The sequence below is a fragment of the Malania oleifera genome, chromosome 7, assembly GCF_029873635.1.
Source record: "Malania oleifera isolate guangnan ecotype guangnan chromosome 7, ASM2987363v1, whole genome shotgun sequence".
NCBI lineage: Eukaryota > Viridiplantae > Streptophyta > Magnoliopsida > Santalales > Ximeniaceae > Malania > Malania oleifera.
Window position 1 is genome coordinate 8,859,757 of NC_080423.1, and position 21,352 is coordinate 8,881,108.

A 21,352-nucleotide genomic window follows, 5' to 3' on the forward strand; every position below is an offset into this window, starting at 1 on the left:
CTAAAAGTTTCATTCATTAGCCATCCAAAATCTAAAATTAGGGCAACCAAGCCCAAACAAGAAGAGAAGCCTTAATCATTACCTCAACTTAATAAACCAATCCCTATTTGACCTTCAAAAGATTGGCACTCAACATATGACCTTGACAACTTTTGTAACCACCACTATATTTAATATTTCCAGAGCAGCGCTGGACGCGTGGAATGTGCATGGGACTTTCCTTGGAGCGCAAGCAGCAAAAAGAGGAGGGTACATAGCGCTTTTACATTTCTCCCTCTATTTCAGATTTTACATTTTCTCTGTCCTTCTACATTTCATAAAATTTCCATCGTCCTCCTTTTCTCCAGTCGCCGTCGTCTCCGTCAAACGAAAACCCTCGTTCCAATTTGGCGCTCCAATCTCCCACAATCACTGCAGAGCAGCCGACCGAACCCTAGGGGTCTCGAAGAGCGCGCGGAGAGAGGAAGAGAGGAATTGAGAAGAGAAGCCATCGGATCGTCAATGGTGGGTCAACTGCGGAGTTGAAACTGGGACATAGATTGGAGTTGAGGCTTGTGTTTGATGCTCCAATGGGTGCCGCAGGCTCGAAACTGGAGAAAGCTCTCGGTGACCAGTTCCCTGAAGGCGAGCGCTACTTCGGCCTAGAGAATTTCGGAAACACTTGCTATTGTAACAGCGTCTTGCAGGTTTGCTTCGATTGAATCTGAGTTTCTATGTCTTTTTATTTTTATTTTTATTATATGTATGTATATATAGCTCGGGCCGTGGATTTTGTTGCTTTCTTGCGGTTTGGGTTGAAGTGTTTTTTATGTTTTTATTTTTTTTGGGGATAAGTGAAGTTCATTAAAGAAGCTGAGAGGGCGAACTCAAGAACATAGCGTAGGACGACTTTTCTTTTTGACGAGCGAGCTCTTTTATACTTCCTTTTCGTTGTTTTAATTGGACCAACTTGGCGAATTTGTTTAGATGCAATCAAATTGATTGGTAGAGGACGTTGATGTCCGCTCACTTGATAATGTGTATAGCGTTGGTGGCAGGAGAAGGTTTCAAGAAAAAATAATTTTGGATAGAATCACTTTGTTTTTTTTTTTGGGGTCCTCAAAGGCAGGGTTTCCTTTTAAAAGAATGTTCTGTGAAATTCTGAGGGCATGAAGTTTTTATTTTTATTTCTTCTGATTGTTATTGGAGTTTGGTGTTGTAGTGAAGGATAGTTGAATGAGTTGAATGCCATGGCGAGGAGGACATTTAAAAGGGTGGTTGTAAAATCTAACTACTGCATAGCAAGTTTGGTGGTGCTATCTCATGTGATTTTTGTTTTGCTATGCAGTGTACAAATGTTCAATATATGACGGGAAAATGAAGCTAAACAATTACTCATTTTATTTAAAGCAGCACTTAGATTTTACAACAGCATGTTAGTAAATATATACAAAAACAAAGTTGTTATTTAAAATTATAATAATTATTGTGAAATTAAACTTATCAATCATACGAAGAAATTGTGGGAAAGAGTAATTGAACGAAGAATAAGAATGGAAATTAGGGTTTCAAAGGATCAATTTGGTTTTAAGTGTGGGAGATCGACCATAGAAGCTATTTTATCTTTTAAGAAGATTAATGGAAAAGTTTAGGAAAAACAAAGACACTTACATATGACTTTTATTGACTTAGAGAAAGCTGATGATAGAGTATCTAGTGAAGTTCTTTAATGGGTTTTAGAAAAGAAGGAAGCATGCACTAGATGTATTGTGGTGATTAAGGATATGTATGATAGAGTAGTGACTAATGTTAGAACTGCAGGAGGAGAGTTCAAAGAATTTCCAATCCTAATAGGTGCACATCAAGGTTCTACTTTAAGCCCTTATCTTTTTGCTTTAGAGATTGATGGACTCACCTGTAATATCTAAAATAAGATCCCTTGGCATATGTTGTTTGTAAATGATATTGTCTTGATTAATGAAAATAGTTGTGGAGGTGGAATTTAAGTTAGAATTATCGAGAAGGGATTTAGAGTCCAAAGGTTTTGGGATAAGTAGAAATAAGACAGAATATATGAAATGCAATTTCTAAAATGTAAGGAGGAATATTGGAGTTAAGATTAAACTTGATAATCAAGAGATCAATAGAACTAGTAGATTTCAATATCTTGGATCTATTATGCAAGTGGAAAAAGAAATTGAAGAGGATGTAATGCATAGAGTTAAAATAGGTTGAGTAAAATGGAGGAGTGCGTTGGGCGTGCTATGTGATCGTAAAATACCCTTAAAATTAAAAATAAAGTTCTATAAGATGGCTGTAAGACCAACCATGCTTTATGGATTAGATTGTTGGGCAACTAAAAAAATAACTTGTGCAAAAAATAAAAGTTACCGAAATGCAAATGTTAAGGTGGATGAGTGGGATAACATTAAAAAATAAATTAAGGAATAAGTATATTTGCAATAAACTAGGCATAGAACTGACAGAAGACAAGATAAGAGAGGGGCGACTTAGATGGTTTGGTCATTTGAAACACTGGCCAAGCAGCAATTCAAAAATAACTTGTACAAAAAATAAAAATTACTAAAATACAAATGTTAAGGTGGATGAGTGGTATAACATTAAAAAATAAATCTAGGATTAAGCATATTTGCAATAAAGTAGGGATAAAACTGGCAAAAGACAAGATAAGGAAGGGGCGAATTAGATGGTTTGGGCAATTGAACGCAGGCCAAGTGTGAAGAAGAGTGAGTTAGTTATTCTTTCTAGTATTAGAAGGAGTAGGAGTAGACTAAAATATCTTGAAATGAGATGGTGGGGGGGACTCAATAGCTCTTAAACTAGCAGAAGAAAATGCCCTCAATCAGGGTGAATTGGTGGACAAGGATACATATAGCTGACTCCACTTCATGGATTTCTAGGAATGTTATGCCACATTGGTGGACTTCTATTTTTGGTTTGTCAAAATGTGGCGGTGTGTAACTTATGTTGCCATGGGAATTAAATTTTTAGGGCTAGTGCCGTTCATGATTCCACTTGAACATGCATGCGCCCTTTAAGGAGAGGCTCCATATGCCTTGTATCACCATCCCACATTGAATTTGTACGAGCGAGATCTTGGTCTTATAAAGATGGTTTGACTCCAATTATTTGAGGCGCTTTTATAGGATAAAATTGTGAGGCCAATGGGTAAAGGCGTACAATACCTCACCAAAGTTGGGGTGAGGCTGTTGCATCTGGTATTAAAGCCACCTTGAGGATACTATAATGTGGGTGGATCTTAGACAGAGGCATAGGCCATTCGGACGAGTGTGTCTTAGATCAGCGGGAGAGCATGCCATGGTCCCACATTGGATGCATGCTAGGGAGATAATGGTCTTGTAAGGATGATTTGACTCCAACTATGTGAGGTGCCTTTTTATAGGACAAAACTGTGAGACCAATGGGCCAAAGTGGACAATACCTTACAAGTGTTGGGCCGAGACTGTTACACCTTGACATCTTCGTCTGCACTGCAGACATTCCATCTGATGGTGAACCCATGGAGGGAAGTGGGACCTCAAATGTTAATGAAGAGAGGGATCTTTAGTAGAAAGATTATCACCTGGGGAGGGGTTTGCAGTGCCATGCTGCTGCAACTTTTGGTGATTGTCGAGTTAGACTTCTCAAGCAATCTTCACCTTTCTGTTGGTCCTTGTATGCAATTTTATGTCTGGTTAACCTGATGCCAGTGTCCATGTCTGATGGATCAGCTGTTAATAAACTAATAACTGGCCACAACTCGGTCTCCAATGAAATTTGCTCAATAGGAGATCAGACAACCACAATTGAGCTCTATTCCTAGTTCATATTTTCCACCACCCATATCTCTTTTGGTAGTATTTAGTTCTCCTGCAATTAGTGACAGAGTATTTGGAGATAGAAGTCAATGATCAGGTGCTTGGCACTGTAGCCTGCTTTATTGGAATCAACACATCCTTGACTTTTGACAGGGATGTTTTACTCCACTGTGTTCCTTGTGCAATTGTAAAACAACACATGTTTTTTTTGGAAAAACAACAGATGTTTTAATATAAGATTCTTGGAAATACGTAGTGCAAACCAAACTGTTAATCTTGAGTTTTTAATAATCTGATTCCCAGCCAGGACATTCTTTGGATGTGATGCCTAAAGGGAATCCTGGATGGCATAACCCAAATCTGCCCTATGTTAAGAGGAGTCCGAGGGAAATCATGTGGGTAACCATATCTAATAGCCAAATAATGGTGTGCCTCAAGGGCTGGTATTCCCTTTTTTTAAGCTTTCATTAAACAAATTAAGGTGGTTTTTGGTTCATGTTATGTTATATAATAAAGCTGATTTACTTGATAGTGAAGTTATTTTTTCATTTAGTTGTAAGTAGTACTGTATTTGTATTCATTAAAGAGGGGCACATCATTGCTTCCGGATGCATTGGAGGTGTTATTTAGCAGTGGAATTTGAAGGCTTGCAGGGATTTTTGAAATCCTGTCATGAGTAACTTTTACTATTTGGTATGTTGAAGACAGGAATTAAAATTTTTGGGGGATTGGAAGGGCCCAAAATCCACTTTCCAAACCTCACGTAAGGAGATGGTTTGAAATCCTCCTGTGGCAAAATGATTCACATTACCATACCCATTGCCATTGTCTCTGTCCTACTACTTCCACTATCAAACCACTAGCAACTGCATCACTCCATCACTAGCAGTGCCACCACCACTACCTTGCCACTGCCCCAAAACTTGGACTGCGATCATACCTCAATTTTTGTACCAGTAACATCATCACTATCTCTATCACTACACCACCTTCATCACTGGCTTGCTGATACTGCCAGGGAGCCATCTTGACCATTTTACCACCTCTTTGGCCACCTCAATCTTTACCACTGCCACCAGCTTAGGTTTCACTGAACTAATTTGTTGAAATATAATATATGCACCACAATTATACCTCCACTGCGAGTCCGGCACCATCTTACATTTTGCTTTACTGATTTCTTGAAATATAATGCAATCACTGCCATTGTTTTAAAAGACTCAGTCAAGCCTCAAGGCGAGGCCTGCCTAAAACGCCTCGAGACACAATCTAAAATAAAAATACCAAATCCCTGAACACATTACACACTGCATATTTCACATTTGTACAAAAGGCACGCCTCTGCCCCTTTTTAGTTAGGGCTTGTGCATTTTGGTGGTGTGGATTTCAAATTAGATTTATGTATATGCTTAAACCACATGTTTATATGAAAAGGAATGCCCTAATATGAGTCGATTCTCTTGAACCCTCAATCTTTCCAAAATGATTGGGAGTTGCATCTTAAATCATGAAAATAGTTTGAACTTTATAATGGCCAAATTATCTCTTGGCATGCGTTACTTTGTGAATTCAAGTCAGTATTTTTTGAAGTGCAAACAATTAGTTTAATTTTTTAGTTGAATGTTTAAATTTTATTTGTAGTTTTCTTAATTTTTTTCTTAATTTTTAAAAGTATTAGTAATTTATTGACATATTTTATCAAAAAAATAAAATTCTCAACCTTAATGCTTAAGCTCACTATACAAGGGTTAAAATGCCTCAGCTTATGCCTTTGCCTTTTAAAATATTATTCATGACAATCAAACTACGAACAACTGAATTATATCATCACCTGCAGTACCACTACGTCACTATCTTAACTACTGCCCCAAAACTAGGATCAAGATCATACCTTGTTGCTATACCAGTCACTATAATCCACCACCACTAGCTTGATGATACTGGCAGGAACACCGCCTTGACCACTTTATTGCTCCTGCGTCCACCTCGATCTTTTCCACTGTCACAACCTTATGTTTCAATCTACTGTTTTCTTGAAATATGATATACTTATTTAAACATAGGAATTATGAAATGAGCATTCCATACGAGGTAAAATATTTTTAAACTTAGATTTTAAAATGAGGACATAAAATCCTTGTACTTTAGATTTCTCTAGAATGCTTAATGCAAACACACTAATTGATTTTGTGGAAAGTGGGTTGACCCTTTACAGTGTAACTTATAATTTCATATTATTATGTTCAGCACATTGCTTCATGATTGCTTGAAAAATTTTCTGCAGTTCCTCACTAAAAAAAATATGCAGGCCCTTTATTTCTGTGTTCCATTTCGCGAACAGTTGCTGGAATATTATGCAAATAACAAAAATCCTGGAGATGCAGAGGAAAATCTTTTGACATGTTTAGCTGATTTGTTTACTCAGGTAATAACTTGGTTTCATGATTTTCTGTGGTATGAATGTGATTCTTTGGGTATTATTTTTGGCTAAGCAATACCTGTCATCTTAGGTTTCAATTGCTTGCATTTTGATACTTATTCATTCAGCTTATTGTAAACTTTTACAGTTACGTATTTATGCAAATGAGTTATTCTTGCTCTTGAGAGAATCATATTTTTTTAGCATCAGTTATTTAAAGTATTCTTTAAATAAAGGTGTTTGCACTGAATTGTAATCATTGGATTATCTTCAGGGTGTTCTGTCACATTGAAAAAAAAAACAACTGTGTTTCGTTTTAGACTTTTAGTTTTGACATTTCTTACTTAGTACTTGGCCAATTGGCTGTTCCTGTTTGATATGTATTGATGAGAGTCATGAGACTTCCTACACACACTATTGAGACAAGAAATAAGAATTGCATGTATTGTAACTCTAGTTTTTTCAAACGTTTTTAGAATATTTGGTGAAGTAGATGTTAATGGCAATTGGAAAAGACCTTTGTCATTCAATTTTCTTGGCAACATGATAAACAAAAATCAGTCTACTTCCCAAAGAGGTCTAGATTCGTGTGAATTGATAGATCTAGATCGATTTGTTAGATTCATGAGGTGAATCAATAGATTTGGAAACAACTCATTTACTTTAAGATTTGTTACTAAGATTTGAATCAATTTGGTGTGGAACTGATACAAATAGTGAATCGTAAGATTCTAACAAGTAACAACTATGCGTACATCTACTACGCACACAAACTATGCACTATAAGGAAAAGGTCTAGAATCATTCTTGATAAGCTATTCGAAGAGAGGGGGAAAATTATAATGTGGATGATAATGATTCAAAAATCATTTATTTTTATTAACATTCACAAGAGATGCATTAATTAACAATTTGATATGAACACTATTCTGCTAAAAAAATATTTATCTTGATAATATTAGTAATTTGATATTTCCTTTATATATTTTTCGATTTCAAATTCTTTTCTTTCTAGTTTTGTTGCATTTAACTTGTTAATACCTTATTCAATGACAACTTTAGGATTATATATTATAATTTTAAAGCTTGAGTTATAGTTATAGAAAACAACTTGTCGATCTAAATTTATTAGATTTTAATTACTTTAACAAATAAAATAATAGAACTTGTTTAATTTATTGTTTATTTGTATGTTTTATGTGCTCAATAGATTAATGTAGCGTATAATTATTTTATCACACCGATGGTTAATGAAAATGGGAAACATGTATAATTTTCCAATCAATAACGGTTTAAAACAAACATAAAATTAATTGCCCATACTCAACAATGTTAGTAAGTTGAACTAAAGGAGCCAAAATGCACTAGAACTCTCGTTAAGAAGGTTCAAGAGTTTAAAACATGCAAACAAACCAATATACATAATATTGTGTGTGCTTAAAATTTTTTTTGGCTCTTGCACCCATTTCCTATTATGTAACGTCTGCTACTCCCATTGTTGTACGTTATGCTACCTGCTGCCGCTATTTTGAACCATGAATGCAAGTACCCAAACTATCTTAAATGGCTTCCTTTTACCTATATTCTACACGATATATACCTAGCTATTACAAATGAGTTCATTTCTTACTTTATCTTCCAGATTTATATTGCTCAGCCATCTTAAAAGTCTCATTTCAGTTGCACACACTTTTTGTAAATTGTCATAAAATAGGAGAACATATTAGATGAGAACAGAAATACAATGGGGAGGACAAAGTATCTTCCTAGAAAGAGACAAAATTAAAATAATGTGGAAAAAGTGAAACAAAAATGATCAAGCTAATATTGCTAGCTAATTCCACACCAAAAAGCTCTCTCCTTTGAAGCAACTGGAGGAGAATGTTCCTTGCAATATAAGAAAGCTGATTTTATCCCAAAGCCGCTGTGCAATATATGAAAGCACTACAAAGACAACATATCTCTACAACCAGCGAGCTTGTTTATCCCTTCCAAACCTCTTAAAGAAATAAGCAAGAAAATCTCCAAGGAATCTGAACACTCCTAAGTCCCTAACTTTCTGTACAGAAGCCAAAACAACCTGTTCCACAATCAGCTGTCCCAAAGCAGCTGCAGAGGCAGAGAATGTCCATTAATCATGTGATCATTCCTCTCCAAGCAGACATCTCAGAGCACTGCAAATACAGCACAGTTCGACAACCTGCTGTCATCCTTACCCTTTCTGAAATCTCTATAAGAAGAAATAAGCAAGATACTCTCTGAGGAATTTGGATGCACCCAACTTTCTCTAAAGAGGCCAAACAACCTTTTCCACAACCTCCAAGCAGCAGAGTGATGCAATTAAAGATGGGAATGAATTGCATCACTATCAAAACATATCACACAAACATTTGAAGATAATGCATTTAGGGCCTTTCTGAGCATCAATAGATTGTGCTGAGCTTTATTAAAGACTGTCAATCAAAGAAAAGCCTTGACCTTAGAAAGAATCTTAGCTTCCTAAATTCAATTAACAAGAGAAAGAGTCTAAAAGACTGAATCAAATGGGAGAGGAATGATCTACTAGAAAAGACCCTGGAGTCAGTTAAAGTCATCCTATAATTTTTTCTGGAGGAAGGCCGAAAATAATCCGGCTAACTAAGCCACCAAGAAAGCTTTAGAGTCTCAAGATCTTGTGAAAATAAAATGGTAGGAAACAAAAGCTCATTTTACAACCCTGAGCAAGGGGTGCATTATGCAACAAAGAGAAGCGAACAACATGAGACCAACCCCATGCTGCTGGCGAAAAATGAGCCCAAGAGCCATTGCCATTTTATGGAGGAAACAGGAAGAGATCCATGAAATGACTTTCTGATGACTCCCATAACTTCTTTTTTTTTTTTTTTTTGAGAAAGGGAAGGGGGGGGGGGGTGCTGGATCAGTGAAGAAAAGTTCATTAAAGGGTATCAAGGGGATGCCTCACAAGTACAAAGAACAGAAAGGAAATCACCCACACTGCAGGGTGTCAAAAAAGTCTAGCATTACATGTCACAAACCAAACCACTGTGCTAACTGGTATCAGTAGCAATCCACGAGTCTTTAACAACGTGAAGTGGTCACCCACACTGCAGGGTGTCAAAAAAGTTGAGCATTACATTGCAAACTAAAACCACTGTGCTAACCGGTAACAGTAGCAATCCACCAATCTTTAACAACATGAAAGGGTAACTGTTCCTTCGAAAGCTCTCCTGTTCCTTTCCCTTTGCACAGCCAAAAGGATGGGAGAGGACAAAATCTTTCTCCTTTCCTTGCTTGTGTGGATTCCTTTCCGAGCCCATAACTCACCTTCCATTGTTCTGGCAGGAACCCTCTGCTGCCTTATTAGAGAAGCGGTCAGTTTCCAAAAATGTCTGGTCCAGGAGCAGTGCAGGTGGATGTGCTCAACTGATTCAGCACTATTAAGACACAGTAGGGTCTGTTGACAAGAGGCGGACCTCTTTTTAGTAAGTTGTAAGTGGGTTAGTACCTTCCTGAGAGTTGTCTCTTATTTGAAGAAAGCTACCTTTGTGGGGACTGCTGTTTTCTGGACTGGCTTCCAAGGGAAATTGTTGTTCGTAGCTGCTGAAAGAGCAAGACTTTTGTAATAGGATTGATCGTAAAATGACCATTTTTATCCAGGATCTTCTCCCCCCCCCCCCCCCCCCCCAAAAAACCCAAATCCAGGGTCCACTTGGGTTTTATACAAGCTGTGGTAAAATTCTGTGAGTAAGTCCATTTCTCAATCAAAGGCATTCCTAACCAAGGGAACATTCTAGGAGTACTCATGCTCTGTAAAATGAAGGTGGTTGCTAATTAAGGCATCTTTGTCAATGGCCAGACTGAAATGGGAGGGAATATAGTGCTGAGAGGAGATTGGCTACAAACCTCAGTTGTCATGCCAAAAGAAAACATTGTCCCCATTCCCAACTTGGAAACTGACGTAGGAGAAGAATTTATCCCAACCATTCCTAACAAATTTTCAAAATTCGACACCATAAGTACCTCCGACTTCTTTCATGGCCCAACCATTATGGTGAAGAGTGAAGACCATATTTAGTTGTGATGATTTCTCTACACTAATGATCCTTTTCTCCTTTATGTATCTATAGAGCCATTTCCCAAGGAGGGCCTTCTTGATTGTAGAGAGAAATTTGAGCCCCAAGCCTCCTTTTTGAATTGGTTGTTTAATCCTCCCTCACACAAAAAACCAAACTTTAATGAGAAAGGAGATGATATTTTAATTCCTCTCCTAAGATACCTCACAGGATTCTCCTTTGAATTCCTTCTAACCTTTTGGCAATTGGTGACAAAAATTTGATTGGGATGTTTCAAAGTGTGCTCTTGATGAGGGTACATCTCCAGCTTTTGAGAGAGAATTCTTTTTCCAGTCAGCCAATTTCCTCTCAAATCTTTCAGTGATGGGGTCCCAGACTCGTCTTTTGAATTCAGCTCCAAGGGGGAACGGAAGATAGGTAAAAGGAAATGTCGCTAGTTTGTATTCTAAAAGCTCCACAAGGAGAGGTCCGTCCATAGTGATGTCAACTCTAGCAATCTCACTTTTTCCCAAATTGACCTTCACTCCTGAAATTACTTCGAAACCTAGGAGATTACATCTGAGATCAGGATTTGCTGAGAAGCCCAAGGACCAACTTTAATGTCCTAACCATTTTCTTCGAAAACAAATTTGCAGTTATTCACCTTATGCCAAAGGAGTTAATTTTCAAGAAGAGTTGTCACAATTGTTATTCCACGAGAGCAATATGCTCATACATTAAGTTGCTAAGACCTAGATCCCCTCAGCCTTCCTTCCTTTCTTTCTAAGAACTCATAAGAAAAGCTTAATTGATCTCTCTTCTTGCCCAGTTCAGACCACAGAAAGTGTCACTCTCTCGTCACTCTTCCTAACTTGTCACCTCAATCTAAAACCTGAGCAAGGACAATATAAGGAGAATAAATAGAAAGACTGACTTGAATCAAAGTGATATACCCACCAGCTTAAAAATCCGCTTTTAGACCCATGCATGTATTTAGCGACCTTAATAATAACAATTTCCCAAAGCCATAGGCCACACTGCAGAAGAGCTCACCTTCACAAGAATCAAACTAACCAGTCTTACCCATGTTCCTTCTTATACTGGCGACTAAAAATCTGAAGAGTGGTAAGAGCATCACAAAAAATAAAAATAAAAAAGGTATCACTGACACTGACCAATTGCAAATGGGACACAACATCCTCTCTACCCGCAACTCTTATGTTGATAAACCTTTATCAACACCCCTGTCAATCAACCTTCTCAAAACATCTGGTGCAGGAATGAGGGCCATCTTGGAGATGAAAACCAAATCTTAGGCACTGATTAATAACAAACAGTGAAAGTATAAGTAGATAGATAACCCGTAATCCAACTTTTTGATCTAGGTTGAAAGCCCTACATTGCTGATACCTTATCTAAAAAGTTCCAACTCACTTGATCTTAAGGTTTCTCAGAGTCCAACTTAGGGCTGAAAGAGTTTCTTTTTTTGAATTTTTGTGAACTGATATTTGGGTGGTTCGATGTTGTTTTGTTTTTTTTTCCTGGTTTTAAAATCTGATATTCAAATAAATTTTAAATATACACTAATGGTTTAATCAATATTTTAATTAGTTCAAAAAGAATTTTTGACTGGTTTTAAACGTATATTATGTCTAAATTAATGTATAACCTAATTATTAATTAGTTTGGTTTTGGGTTTGAAATCAGAATTGAAACCGATAAATTCTAGGAACTGAAACTGAATACAAAAACAGGAAACCAAACCAAAGCTTAATTCGGTCCAGTTTTCAGTTTTCTAGTAATTTTTGTACACTCCTGGACCAACTTGAAGACAACGCCTCATTGTTTGTCCTAATATCCTCTATGACTACATTTGCCACCAAAACTACATCTATTTTTTTCCCTAGTGCCAACAAAAATAATCTGTGAATTATATACGGTATCCCCCCAAACAGTTCATAACCTAATAGCTAGAATTTTTGCAATAATCTTATGCACACTAGTAAACAACCTATTAGGCCTAGAATCCTTCAACAGTCCTTTGGAACTAGGTGCTCAAAATTAAGTTGATCCTCTTACTAAGCATCCCATTAACCTAGAACTCTTGAAAACCCTAGAAAAGGACTAAATAAAAGTGAATAGAAGAAAGACCATCTTGAATCAAAGTGATATTCTCACTGGAGAGAAAGATCTATCTTTCCAAACATCTAGGCATTTACAGACCTTGCCATTGGCAATAATAGGGTCCTTGAAGGCTACAGAACCAATATTATGACCCAAATGAACACCAAAAAAGGTCAGAGGCTGCCAGAGAACAACACAACTTACTAAAGAAGTAAGATCTGAAATCACAACAGAACTCAACTTAGTAGCAGTAATCCCAGACTTACCCATGTCAATTCGTAGCCCAGCGACTCCAAAGTTTTGAAAAAAAGGTAAAACATTTCAAAATTCACGGTCAGCAGACAAAAAGAAAATGATATTAGTCATCCAGTCCTGCCCATATTATTTCTTAGACTAGAATTGGATAAAAGGGTGCCTTGGTGCAACTAACATGTCGCTGATTCTAAATGGTCAGCCTTGGGATCAATTTGGGGCTCTTCAGTGGTTAAGATGAGGGTATCTTTGGTCTCCGTTTTCGTTTACTTTGGTGGTTCATGGGTTGAGAAGGTTGATTTTACATACTCAGGGTTTAGGGTGATCAGGGGTTTATTGATTGGGATGGATGAGGTGGTGGTGTTCCATCTTCAGTTTGAGGAGGATACTTCTTTCTTCTTGGAGAATAGTGTTGGAAAATTCTGTTAAGGTCCTTATCTTGTCAATAATTTTTTTATAAGATTTCACTGTTAAAGATTAACTTGTCTAAAAGTGGGATGGCTGTCATTAATTTGGGTAATGGTGTCTTAGTTTTACAATTCTAGCTGGTTGTGATTCTTTTGCTTGGCCTTTATGCAGCCTCTTAGAATTCAGTAATTGAGAGAGTGGGATGGAGGCTAGAAGGTTCTACGAGGGCTAATTTGTAGTTGAGAGAGGGGGGGGGGGGGGTTTAAAGTTACTTTTATTTGTGCCTCCCTTTCTAAAGTTGTGATTTATTTTTTTTCGCCTTTTAGAATCCATGCAAATGTAGTTGGGGACTTCTGAGAGAATTATGAGAGATTTTTTAGTCTGGTTACGGGGAGAATAAAAGGGATCACCTTGTTAGCTGAGATGCGGCTAGGGGTCCAAAGTCTCAGGGGGATTGTGGCTTGGTATTTCAGTCTCTTAAAAGACCTCTTTAATTGGAAAATGGTTATGGAGTTTCCATTGGAAGTTAATTCTCCTGTTTCCCTAGGTTATTAGAAATAAGGATGGAATTCACCAGAATGAGTGGGATATTGAAGTGGCAATGTTTTCCGCACTAGAAGGTTGTTTCCCAGGTTGCATGTCTGTTCTTTCTTTGTAGTGCTTTTATAGTTGGCAATGGTAATAGAATTCCAATTTTTTTGGGAGACTATCAATGGGGAGAGGTTCTGCCAGAGCTGTTGGTGTCTCACCTTTTTAGACTACTTACTGAGTGTGTTGGGCTCTTTTCTTATGTATTTCTGGCACTCTTTTGGGATTTTTTTGGGGGATTATTGCTGTCTGATCTTCAAAGGAATTGGAAAGCCGCATTATGGTAATTATTTGATTCGCAGATGATGTCTTATCCTCATCTTTTGTACTTTTTTAGTCTTTAATGGAATTTTTTGTTATCTGGAAAAAATTTCTTAGACTGGATACCCAAAAATATGAAAAATGGTAAGGACATTACAAAGTTCACCATTTCACCCATATCATCGGACAAAAAGAAAATGGTAGCATCAGCAGCTTGCAAATGAATCACAACATATTTTCTACCCACAAAAATACCTTGAGAAAACCTCTCAATCAACCTGCTGAAAACATCTGTTCCAAGAAGGAATGAGAGGGTGACAATCAATCTTCTTATGTCGCCCTTCTCAAAGCTGAAATCTGAGCCTGAGGCTCCTCGTCAATAACAAACAGAGGAAATATCAGGCAACAAAAAAACCCTAATCCAACTCCCCCATCCAGGTTGAAAGCCCTATCTGCCGAAAACCTTATCCAAGGAATTCCCAACCACTTGATCTTAAAGTTTCTCAAAGACCAACTTGAATGCTACACTTTACCAATCCTCCTTCTTATCCCTTTACCACCTTTTTGCTACCAAAACAATTTCCAAATTTGCATAGCACTAACAAAAGTACTCTGAGAATTAGATACACTATTGCCCAAAACAGCACTCAAACTATTAGCTAGAACATTCGCGATAATCTTACACGCACTAGTAAACAAGCTAATAGGCATAATTCCACCTTTAATCGAATGGTCTTTCATTGGGATGTAGGTGATAAGGTTGAGTTCATGCTTTTATTGATCACTCTATTTACATAGAACTCTTGGAAAACCTTCACCTCATTTCAGTGCACCTGGAGCCACATTAAAATCATTTGCACAAGGTGCATTGTCTTAATCCACCCAAAAATTGCTCTTCTAGCCTCGTCTTCCTCAAACAAGCACTCCAACCACTAGACCTGATCCTCAGAGACAGCACAAATTTAATTTCATAATTCATAGGCGCCAACCATTCTCTTTTGAATGAATTTCTATTAAGTCAATAATCTCCTCCAAAATAAAATTGGAATCTCGTACAATTTTCCTTTGATTGCTCTTCCAAATCCTTAATCATGATTTCTTGTTGTTACTGTTAAGGCTTGGTATGCATTGTTGGCTCACAACTTAGCAGTCAAAGCTTTTAAAGTGGTAATCTAGCATGGTTTAGAGCCATGGTTGCCAAGAGGTCCTCGGTTCTAGTCTTATTTCCTGCTTTTATTGCAAGTTTGTTAAAAATTATTGTGTTACCAATAATGAGTGTTATCCACTGGTTGTTTATCTCTAATCATGCAATCGGGCTTCATGTTTGGGTGAGTATTAAAGCTTGATACATATTGTTGGCCCACAACATAACTTAAGCTTTTAGGTAAAGTGGTAATCTAATAGTTACCATTAAATTTTATGGAAAAATGTAAAATTACAATCACTTTTTGTTACCTAATTGAACCTACTTGTTTGTTTCAAAACTTTCTTTTTGTGAAAAGCAGATCATCAAGTTCATTTTAAGGAAACATACTTTGCACGACCTTATCCTTAGACAACTTATCAAAGTCCTCCAAACTTCCCATGCACTGATTCTTGTGTAAACTATTAGCCTTCTCCAATCTTAACATCTCCAAAAGCCTCTACAATCTACTTTTTTAAAACTTACTTGCAAGGGGTAGGGGTAGGGGTAGGGGTAGTGCGCCAATGAGAAAGAGTGAGTTAGTTTCCGTGGGGGGCATTAGAAGGGGTAGACCTAAAATAACTTAGAAGGAGATAGTGAGTAAGGGTTTAATACCCCTGAATTTGTCAAAAGAAATGATCCATGATTGCATAAATTGGCGCAAAAGGATTCATATAGTCGACCGCACCTAGTGGGACTTAAGGCTTGGTTTTGTTGTTGTAAAAGGCTCAATCGAGGCTCGCCTCAAGGCACAACATGCCTAAAACGCCTTGAGGTTCAATCTAAAATACCCAATTCCAAAAAGGCGAACGCATTATATGCTGATGCTAATGCATTTTTACAAAAGGCACACCTTTATGTGCCTTTTTAGTTGAGGCTTACGCATTTTGGGTGTGTCATTCTCAAGTAAAAAATTGGTCAAAAAATTTTAACTGCATGTTTGTATAAATGGAATCACATAATATGAGTTGATTTCTAGAACTCTTGAGCCTCAATCTTTCCAAAATAATGGAGAGTTGTATCTTAGATCATGAAAGTAGTTTGGACTATGTCTTAGTATAGCTATCTCGTCATGATTTATGTCATGTATTCAATTAGCAATTTTTGCATAGCCGACAAGTAGTTTGCAAAGTATATTCAATTTTTCTTTATTACATTATATTTGTGATTTTCTTAATTTTTCTTCATTTTGAAAATATATAAAATTTATTTACATTTTTTAATCTTAAAATAAATTCTTAAAAGGCTTACGCCTGACGCCTTAAGGCTTATGCCTCACCTTTTAAGGGTTAAAACGCCTTGCCTTACGCGTTCGCCTTTTAAAACATTGATAAAGTTTAATCCTTCCCTCCAAAGTATAAAAAGAATAGCAAGTTTACCACATTTTCAAAACTAAAACTAGGACTCAAAGTTTGATTTTTCTTCTCTAAAATAATGGCAAGTACCTGGACACAGGTCTAGAAAGCAACATTTGAGAAATGTTAAGAAACTTGTCTTTTTTCTCCCTACAAAGGAAACCAGCCAGAAGCGGAGTAATCCTCCCCCTTCCTCCTCCTCCTTCTCCCCTGCCCAACCCAATTAATCCAATTCCGAGTGAACATGTGTTAGCCAAAGGGAACTCCTACATCCCACACTTCCTGGTTTATTCATCTTGCTGTATACACTGTTTTTTAGTTGCCTGTCTTAAAAAGTATGTGTTACTTTTAGGTGTTATTTTTAGTTGCTCAACATAATGTACATGGTTTTATAACTGCCTCATTAAACTTCTTTTTTAATTTTAGATGCATTTCAGATTTACCTAGAACACCAGATAACAGTTCTCCATTTTAACTTTTAACTCTATGCATAGCATTTTCACTTTCCCCTTTTGCTTGAATGATTGGTCCAAGGTGGTTTCTTCTTTTTTCTTTTTCGTTCCCCTTTTCTTTTTCAATAGAAGATCTAAGGCAATGAAGAGACTCCTATTTTATAAAATTCTTAATTATCAATTTTAACTTTTTCTTTGTTTTCCCATCTAAAATCATGAAGAGCCCATTTAGTTGTGAAAAACAGTTTTCATTTTCTATTTTAGTTTTCAAAAAAAAAAAAAAAAAAAAAGAAGTTAGCTAATATTTCATTTTAAAAATATTTGTATGAAATAAATGAACTACACTGAAAAGTCTTGGTACTATTTGCTTGTGGAAATAATTTTATTTTCTATTTTTAACTTTTGAAATAATTTCAAAAATGCCACCTTGTTTTTCCAATTTTCTAAATTTGTATAGAAAAGCTGGGAAACATCTTTTTATTAACACACTGCATTTGGGAACATGGAGTTTAGAACCTTGAATCTGAATTTGGGTGAATTTGTATAAATTTCAATGCAATTTTATATTACATCTTATCCAAGTCTAAAACAAATCCAAATCCAAATCCAATGCTCTTCAAACGTAGGGTAATTTCTAGATTTCTAACTATTACTTTGCATATGAAGCAAGTAGTTTGGATCTTGGACTTTGATTTGTGTGGATTATGTATTGAGTTTCTTACAAACCCACACAAATTCAAATTCAAGCCTCAAAATCCATGTTCCCAAATGCTATCTTATATATTTTGGAAAATTGAAAAACAAGTTGTCTTGTTTTATTTTTTTATTATTATTTTGAAATCTAGAAATAAAAATGAAGATTTGTTTTGCACATTTAAACATTATTTTCAATCTTTTCAATATGAATCTGAAAAATTTAAAAAATAAGCTAAAAATTTTTATAGTTCTTTGGGAAGCTAAAAAATGGAAAATGGAAAATACTTTAGACAACTAAGAGGAATGGGAGGATTTTATAAAACAAGCTTTCAGCTTTTTCTTTTTAGCGATTTTGGGGTATTCCCTGGAGTGATTCACGGCATGATAAGAGGGCTGCTCTGATGTGATTTTTTTTTTTTTTATAAAAAAAATTCTTGACGATATCTTGCCCTTCCTTTTGTAGTTTTTCTTATTTTTTGTAAATCTTCTTTTTCTATAAAAATTTCTTCCGTCTTGTCCTTCTGTTTAGTCTATTTTTTCTAAAATCCCTCCCCATACTTCTGTACCAACTACCATGCCAATTTTCTTCATGCTGATTGCCTCTTGTATTGGACATATTTTATTTTATCCGCACATGATGTCCATGTTTGTCCAACATCTTGATTTAGTGTATGCTCTTATATTTCTTTATACTGGTTCACTGTTTGTGTTTATATCCTAGCTCCAGAAACCAGATTCCTTATAAATCAAGCAACAGTTATATCAAGTGTTTTGTTGATGGCTCTGGACAAAATTAAATTAATAAATAGCAAATTCTTAAAATGTTGATTGAAAGGAGATTTAAATGGGGCTTTATCATGCTTGAGAGGTGACTTAAATATGACTCATCTTTGATCACATTGTTTGGAAGGAGACTTACATTGAGTTTGTCATGCAACTGTAGGCATCGTTTGGGAATTAATTGATCTTACCTGTAAACTTTCACTGTCTAATCTTTCTTCCTCAAACTCCTCTATTGTTGTCCTCAATGAGTTTGTTTGTCCAACTGAGATCATATTGACATTTTCTAAATATCAACCAAAGTAAAGTACTCCCTCTTCCTATACTTCTCCAATTCATATTCCTATGCTAAGATGTTCTTTTCTTAATTTTTTTTTTTAAATTGCTGAAAAGGAAATATTCTTACTATGGTACATATATAGTTGTTATGGTTAGAACTTGTTTGCCACATGATGGAGGCTGACACGTGGTTGTTTCTTTATGTAGATAAGTTCTCAAAAGAAGAAAACTGGTGTCATTGCCCCAAAGCGGTTTGTACAGAGATTGAAGAAGCAAAACGAACTTTTTCGCAGCTATATGCACCAGGTATGCACTAAGTATGGGAAGGACCTTTTTGTCAGTTTTTCTGGTTCTAATGATTTCAGATGTGGCAGTCCTGAAAATACAGTGTTAGACCTCTACACACAAGCCTATTAAAAGGATGGCAATTAAATTTATGAATCAGCAAATGTATGAAGTTGACTGGTTCATTTGGATCATAAATTTGTAATTGTTGAATTCAAACCCTTTTTGTTTCATTAATCTACTCAAATGTTGATATTGAAGTAATGGTGTTATCATGGTCGCTTTTCTTTAATGGACCTTCGGGCTGATTGCTATTAAGATATGTGCCTCTGGGTTACCTTATCATGCTTTGATAAGCTTGCCATTTATTTATTTTTTATACGTGAAAAATGCGGTTTGTTTGAAGCCATTGAAAAAGTAAGTGCTGTTTGCAAATGATCAGTTGTAAGTATCTTGTATATTTGGTTTTTTTTTTTTTTTTTAAATCTCTGGATGTGGGACTTGTGACTCCTCTAAATTGTATCTTCCTTTGATGTAAACACATCTTCAAATCTTTATCTGAGGATTGCATAAAAGAATGTTTGGGTGCATGCAATGTTGCACTTTTTAATTGGCTTGTCTCTAAACGTGTCTGTCAAGGTGTTTGCTTTATTTTGACCATGAACAAAACATTACCAATCTACCAGATCAAAGAGTTTGGAGGGTTTAGGATGGACATGATACCCTTTTGGGCAAGGGTGACAGTAGTAGGGCAGGGGGAGAGTAGCTGTGATATGGTCCTTATTGTTGTTTTTTATTATTATGTTTATCTTTTGGTTGAGGATGAGTATTATTGTCTTTTAAGGTTTAGTGTTCAATTTAGTGGTAATCCAACTGCTTCTGGGGCTCAGTTTATGAGAATTTCAAGGGGATTGGATGAGTGGAAAAGAGCTTTCTTTACTTTAAGGGGTCACAGTACTCTTATCCAAGCATGTGTATTATTTGGGTCTTTTTAAGAATCCTGCAATGATAGGCAGATAATAGAGAAATAGATGAGGCATTTTTGGTGGTTGAGTGCAGTGAGAGGAGTAGACATCATCTTGTGGGGGTGAGAGACAGGGAGTGGGGCTAAGAGGGAAAGGGGATTGGATCTAGGTAATTTGATGTCCAAAAACATTTCTTTGGCAAGGATGTGGCTATGACTTCTAACCCTACTCTCTTTGGCACAATGTAATTTGAAGTAAATTTGTACTTCAGTAGCATGGATGGGATGCTAAAGTTGGAGCTAATGTTAGCTCCAATTTGGAAATTCGTGGCACAGATTTATCATCTTTTTCTTCCTAATGTTGGGTATAAGGTTTGTACTGGGAAGGGGACTGGTTTAAGATCATTGGATTGGGGAGGCTCTTTCAGATCACCTTTTTCGCTTATCTACCCTTTGTGAATCTCTTGCAAGAGTGTGGCAGTCTTGGAATTTTCATTCTTTGAGAAATTTAAATGAGTGAGGATGGCCTTGTCTTTTTGTTGAATATGCTTTATTCTTTTCATTCTCACTCGGGAAGAGAGCAAAGAATTTGGTTTTTAGAGTCCTCTAGAGTTTTATTTTTTATTTTTATTTTTCAAGTATTTCTTCTCTCACTTGGTTCATGTTCCTGGTGCTAATCCCCCTTTCGTCCATTCTTGTATTTGGAAAGCTAAAGTTCCTTCAAAGATGAAGTCTTTTACTTGGGCTGTGATCCTTAATAAAATTGCTTCAGAAGCAATGACCAAACAAGACCTTGTTATTGGATGCTTCAGTCCTTTGCTTCAGGAGGGTTGAGGTTCTTTGGCAATAATTGTTTTTTAGTTCTAGCTGAGAAATGGGTTTACCCCTTATCTTTGGACACTTTTTGTGCTGTTAAATATAGAGGTTTTGGGAGGGGAAAGGAGAGAAGCTTTGTGGCAATGTATGGTTCTTGCTGTCATTGTATATTTGACAGAGAGGAATACCAGCCCACTTATCATCATTTTATCTGGTTTAGAGTGGTCATTTCTTGTGTCCTGATAGCCTAGAATTGTTTCTCTAGAAGGCCTTCAAAGAGATTGGAGTGCTTTTCTTCACTAGGGTTGTATTGTAGTGTTCCTTCTTGTCTTTGCATTTATTGTTTTTATTGACTTGGTGGGGGACACTTTGTTATCCATGTGATCTTTCCTTTCAATTGTTGTATTTCCTTCCTATTATCTCTATAATAAAATTCTTTGTATATAAATGAGAGAGGGAGTGGGAGGTGAGAAAATCTTTCTGGCAATGCACGGTTCTTGCTATTATTTGGCATATTTGACAAAGAGGAATGCCAGGCCACTTATCATCATTTGTTCTGGTGCAGAGAGTGGTCTTCCTTGTGTCCAAGAAAGGGGGAAGTGAAGAAGTTTTGAATTTTT

At 36.4% G+C, this 21,352-nt stretch overlaps 1 protein-coding gene across 2 annotated transcripts in view; it reads left to right on the forward strand.

Annotated features, from left to right (window-relative positions):
- The first annotated feature begins 269 nt into the window (after positions 1–269).
- The window catches only part of LOC131160181 (ubiquitin carboxyl-terminal hydrolase 4), a 31,345-nt gene continuing 10,262 nt past the window's right edge, over positions 270–21,352 (forward strand). Inside the window, exons 1-3 of one of the 2 annotated variants that reach the window (XM_058115568.1) lie at positions 270–686; positions 6,127–6,243; positions 18,875–18,973. In XM_058115568.1, coding sequence (XP_057971551.1) covers positions 570–686; positions 6,127–6,243; positions 18,875–18,973 — 333 coding nt within the window. In that variant the 5' untranslated portion in view covers positions 270–569. The remainder of the gene's footprint in view (positions 687–6,126; positions 6,244–18,874; positions 18,974–21,352) is intronic. The other variant, XM_058115569.1, reaches the window with a different exon arrangement.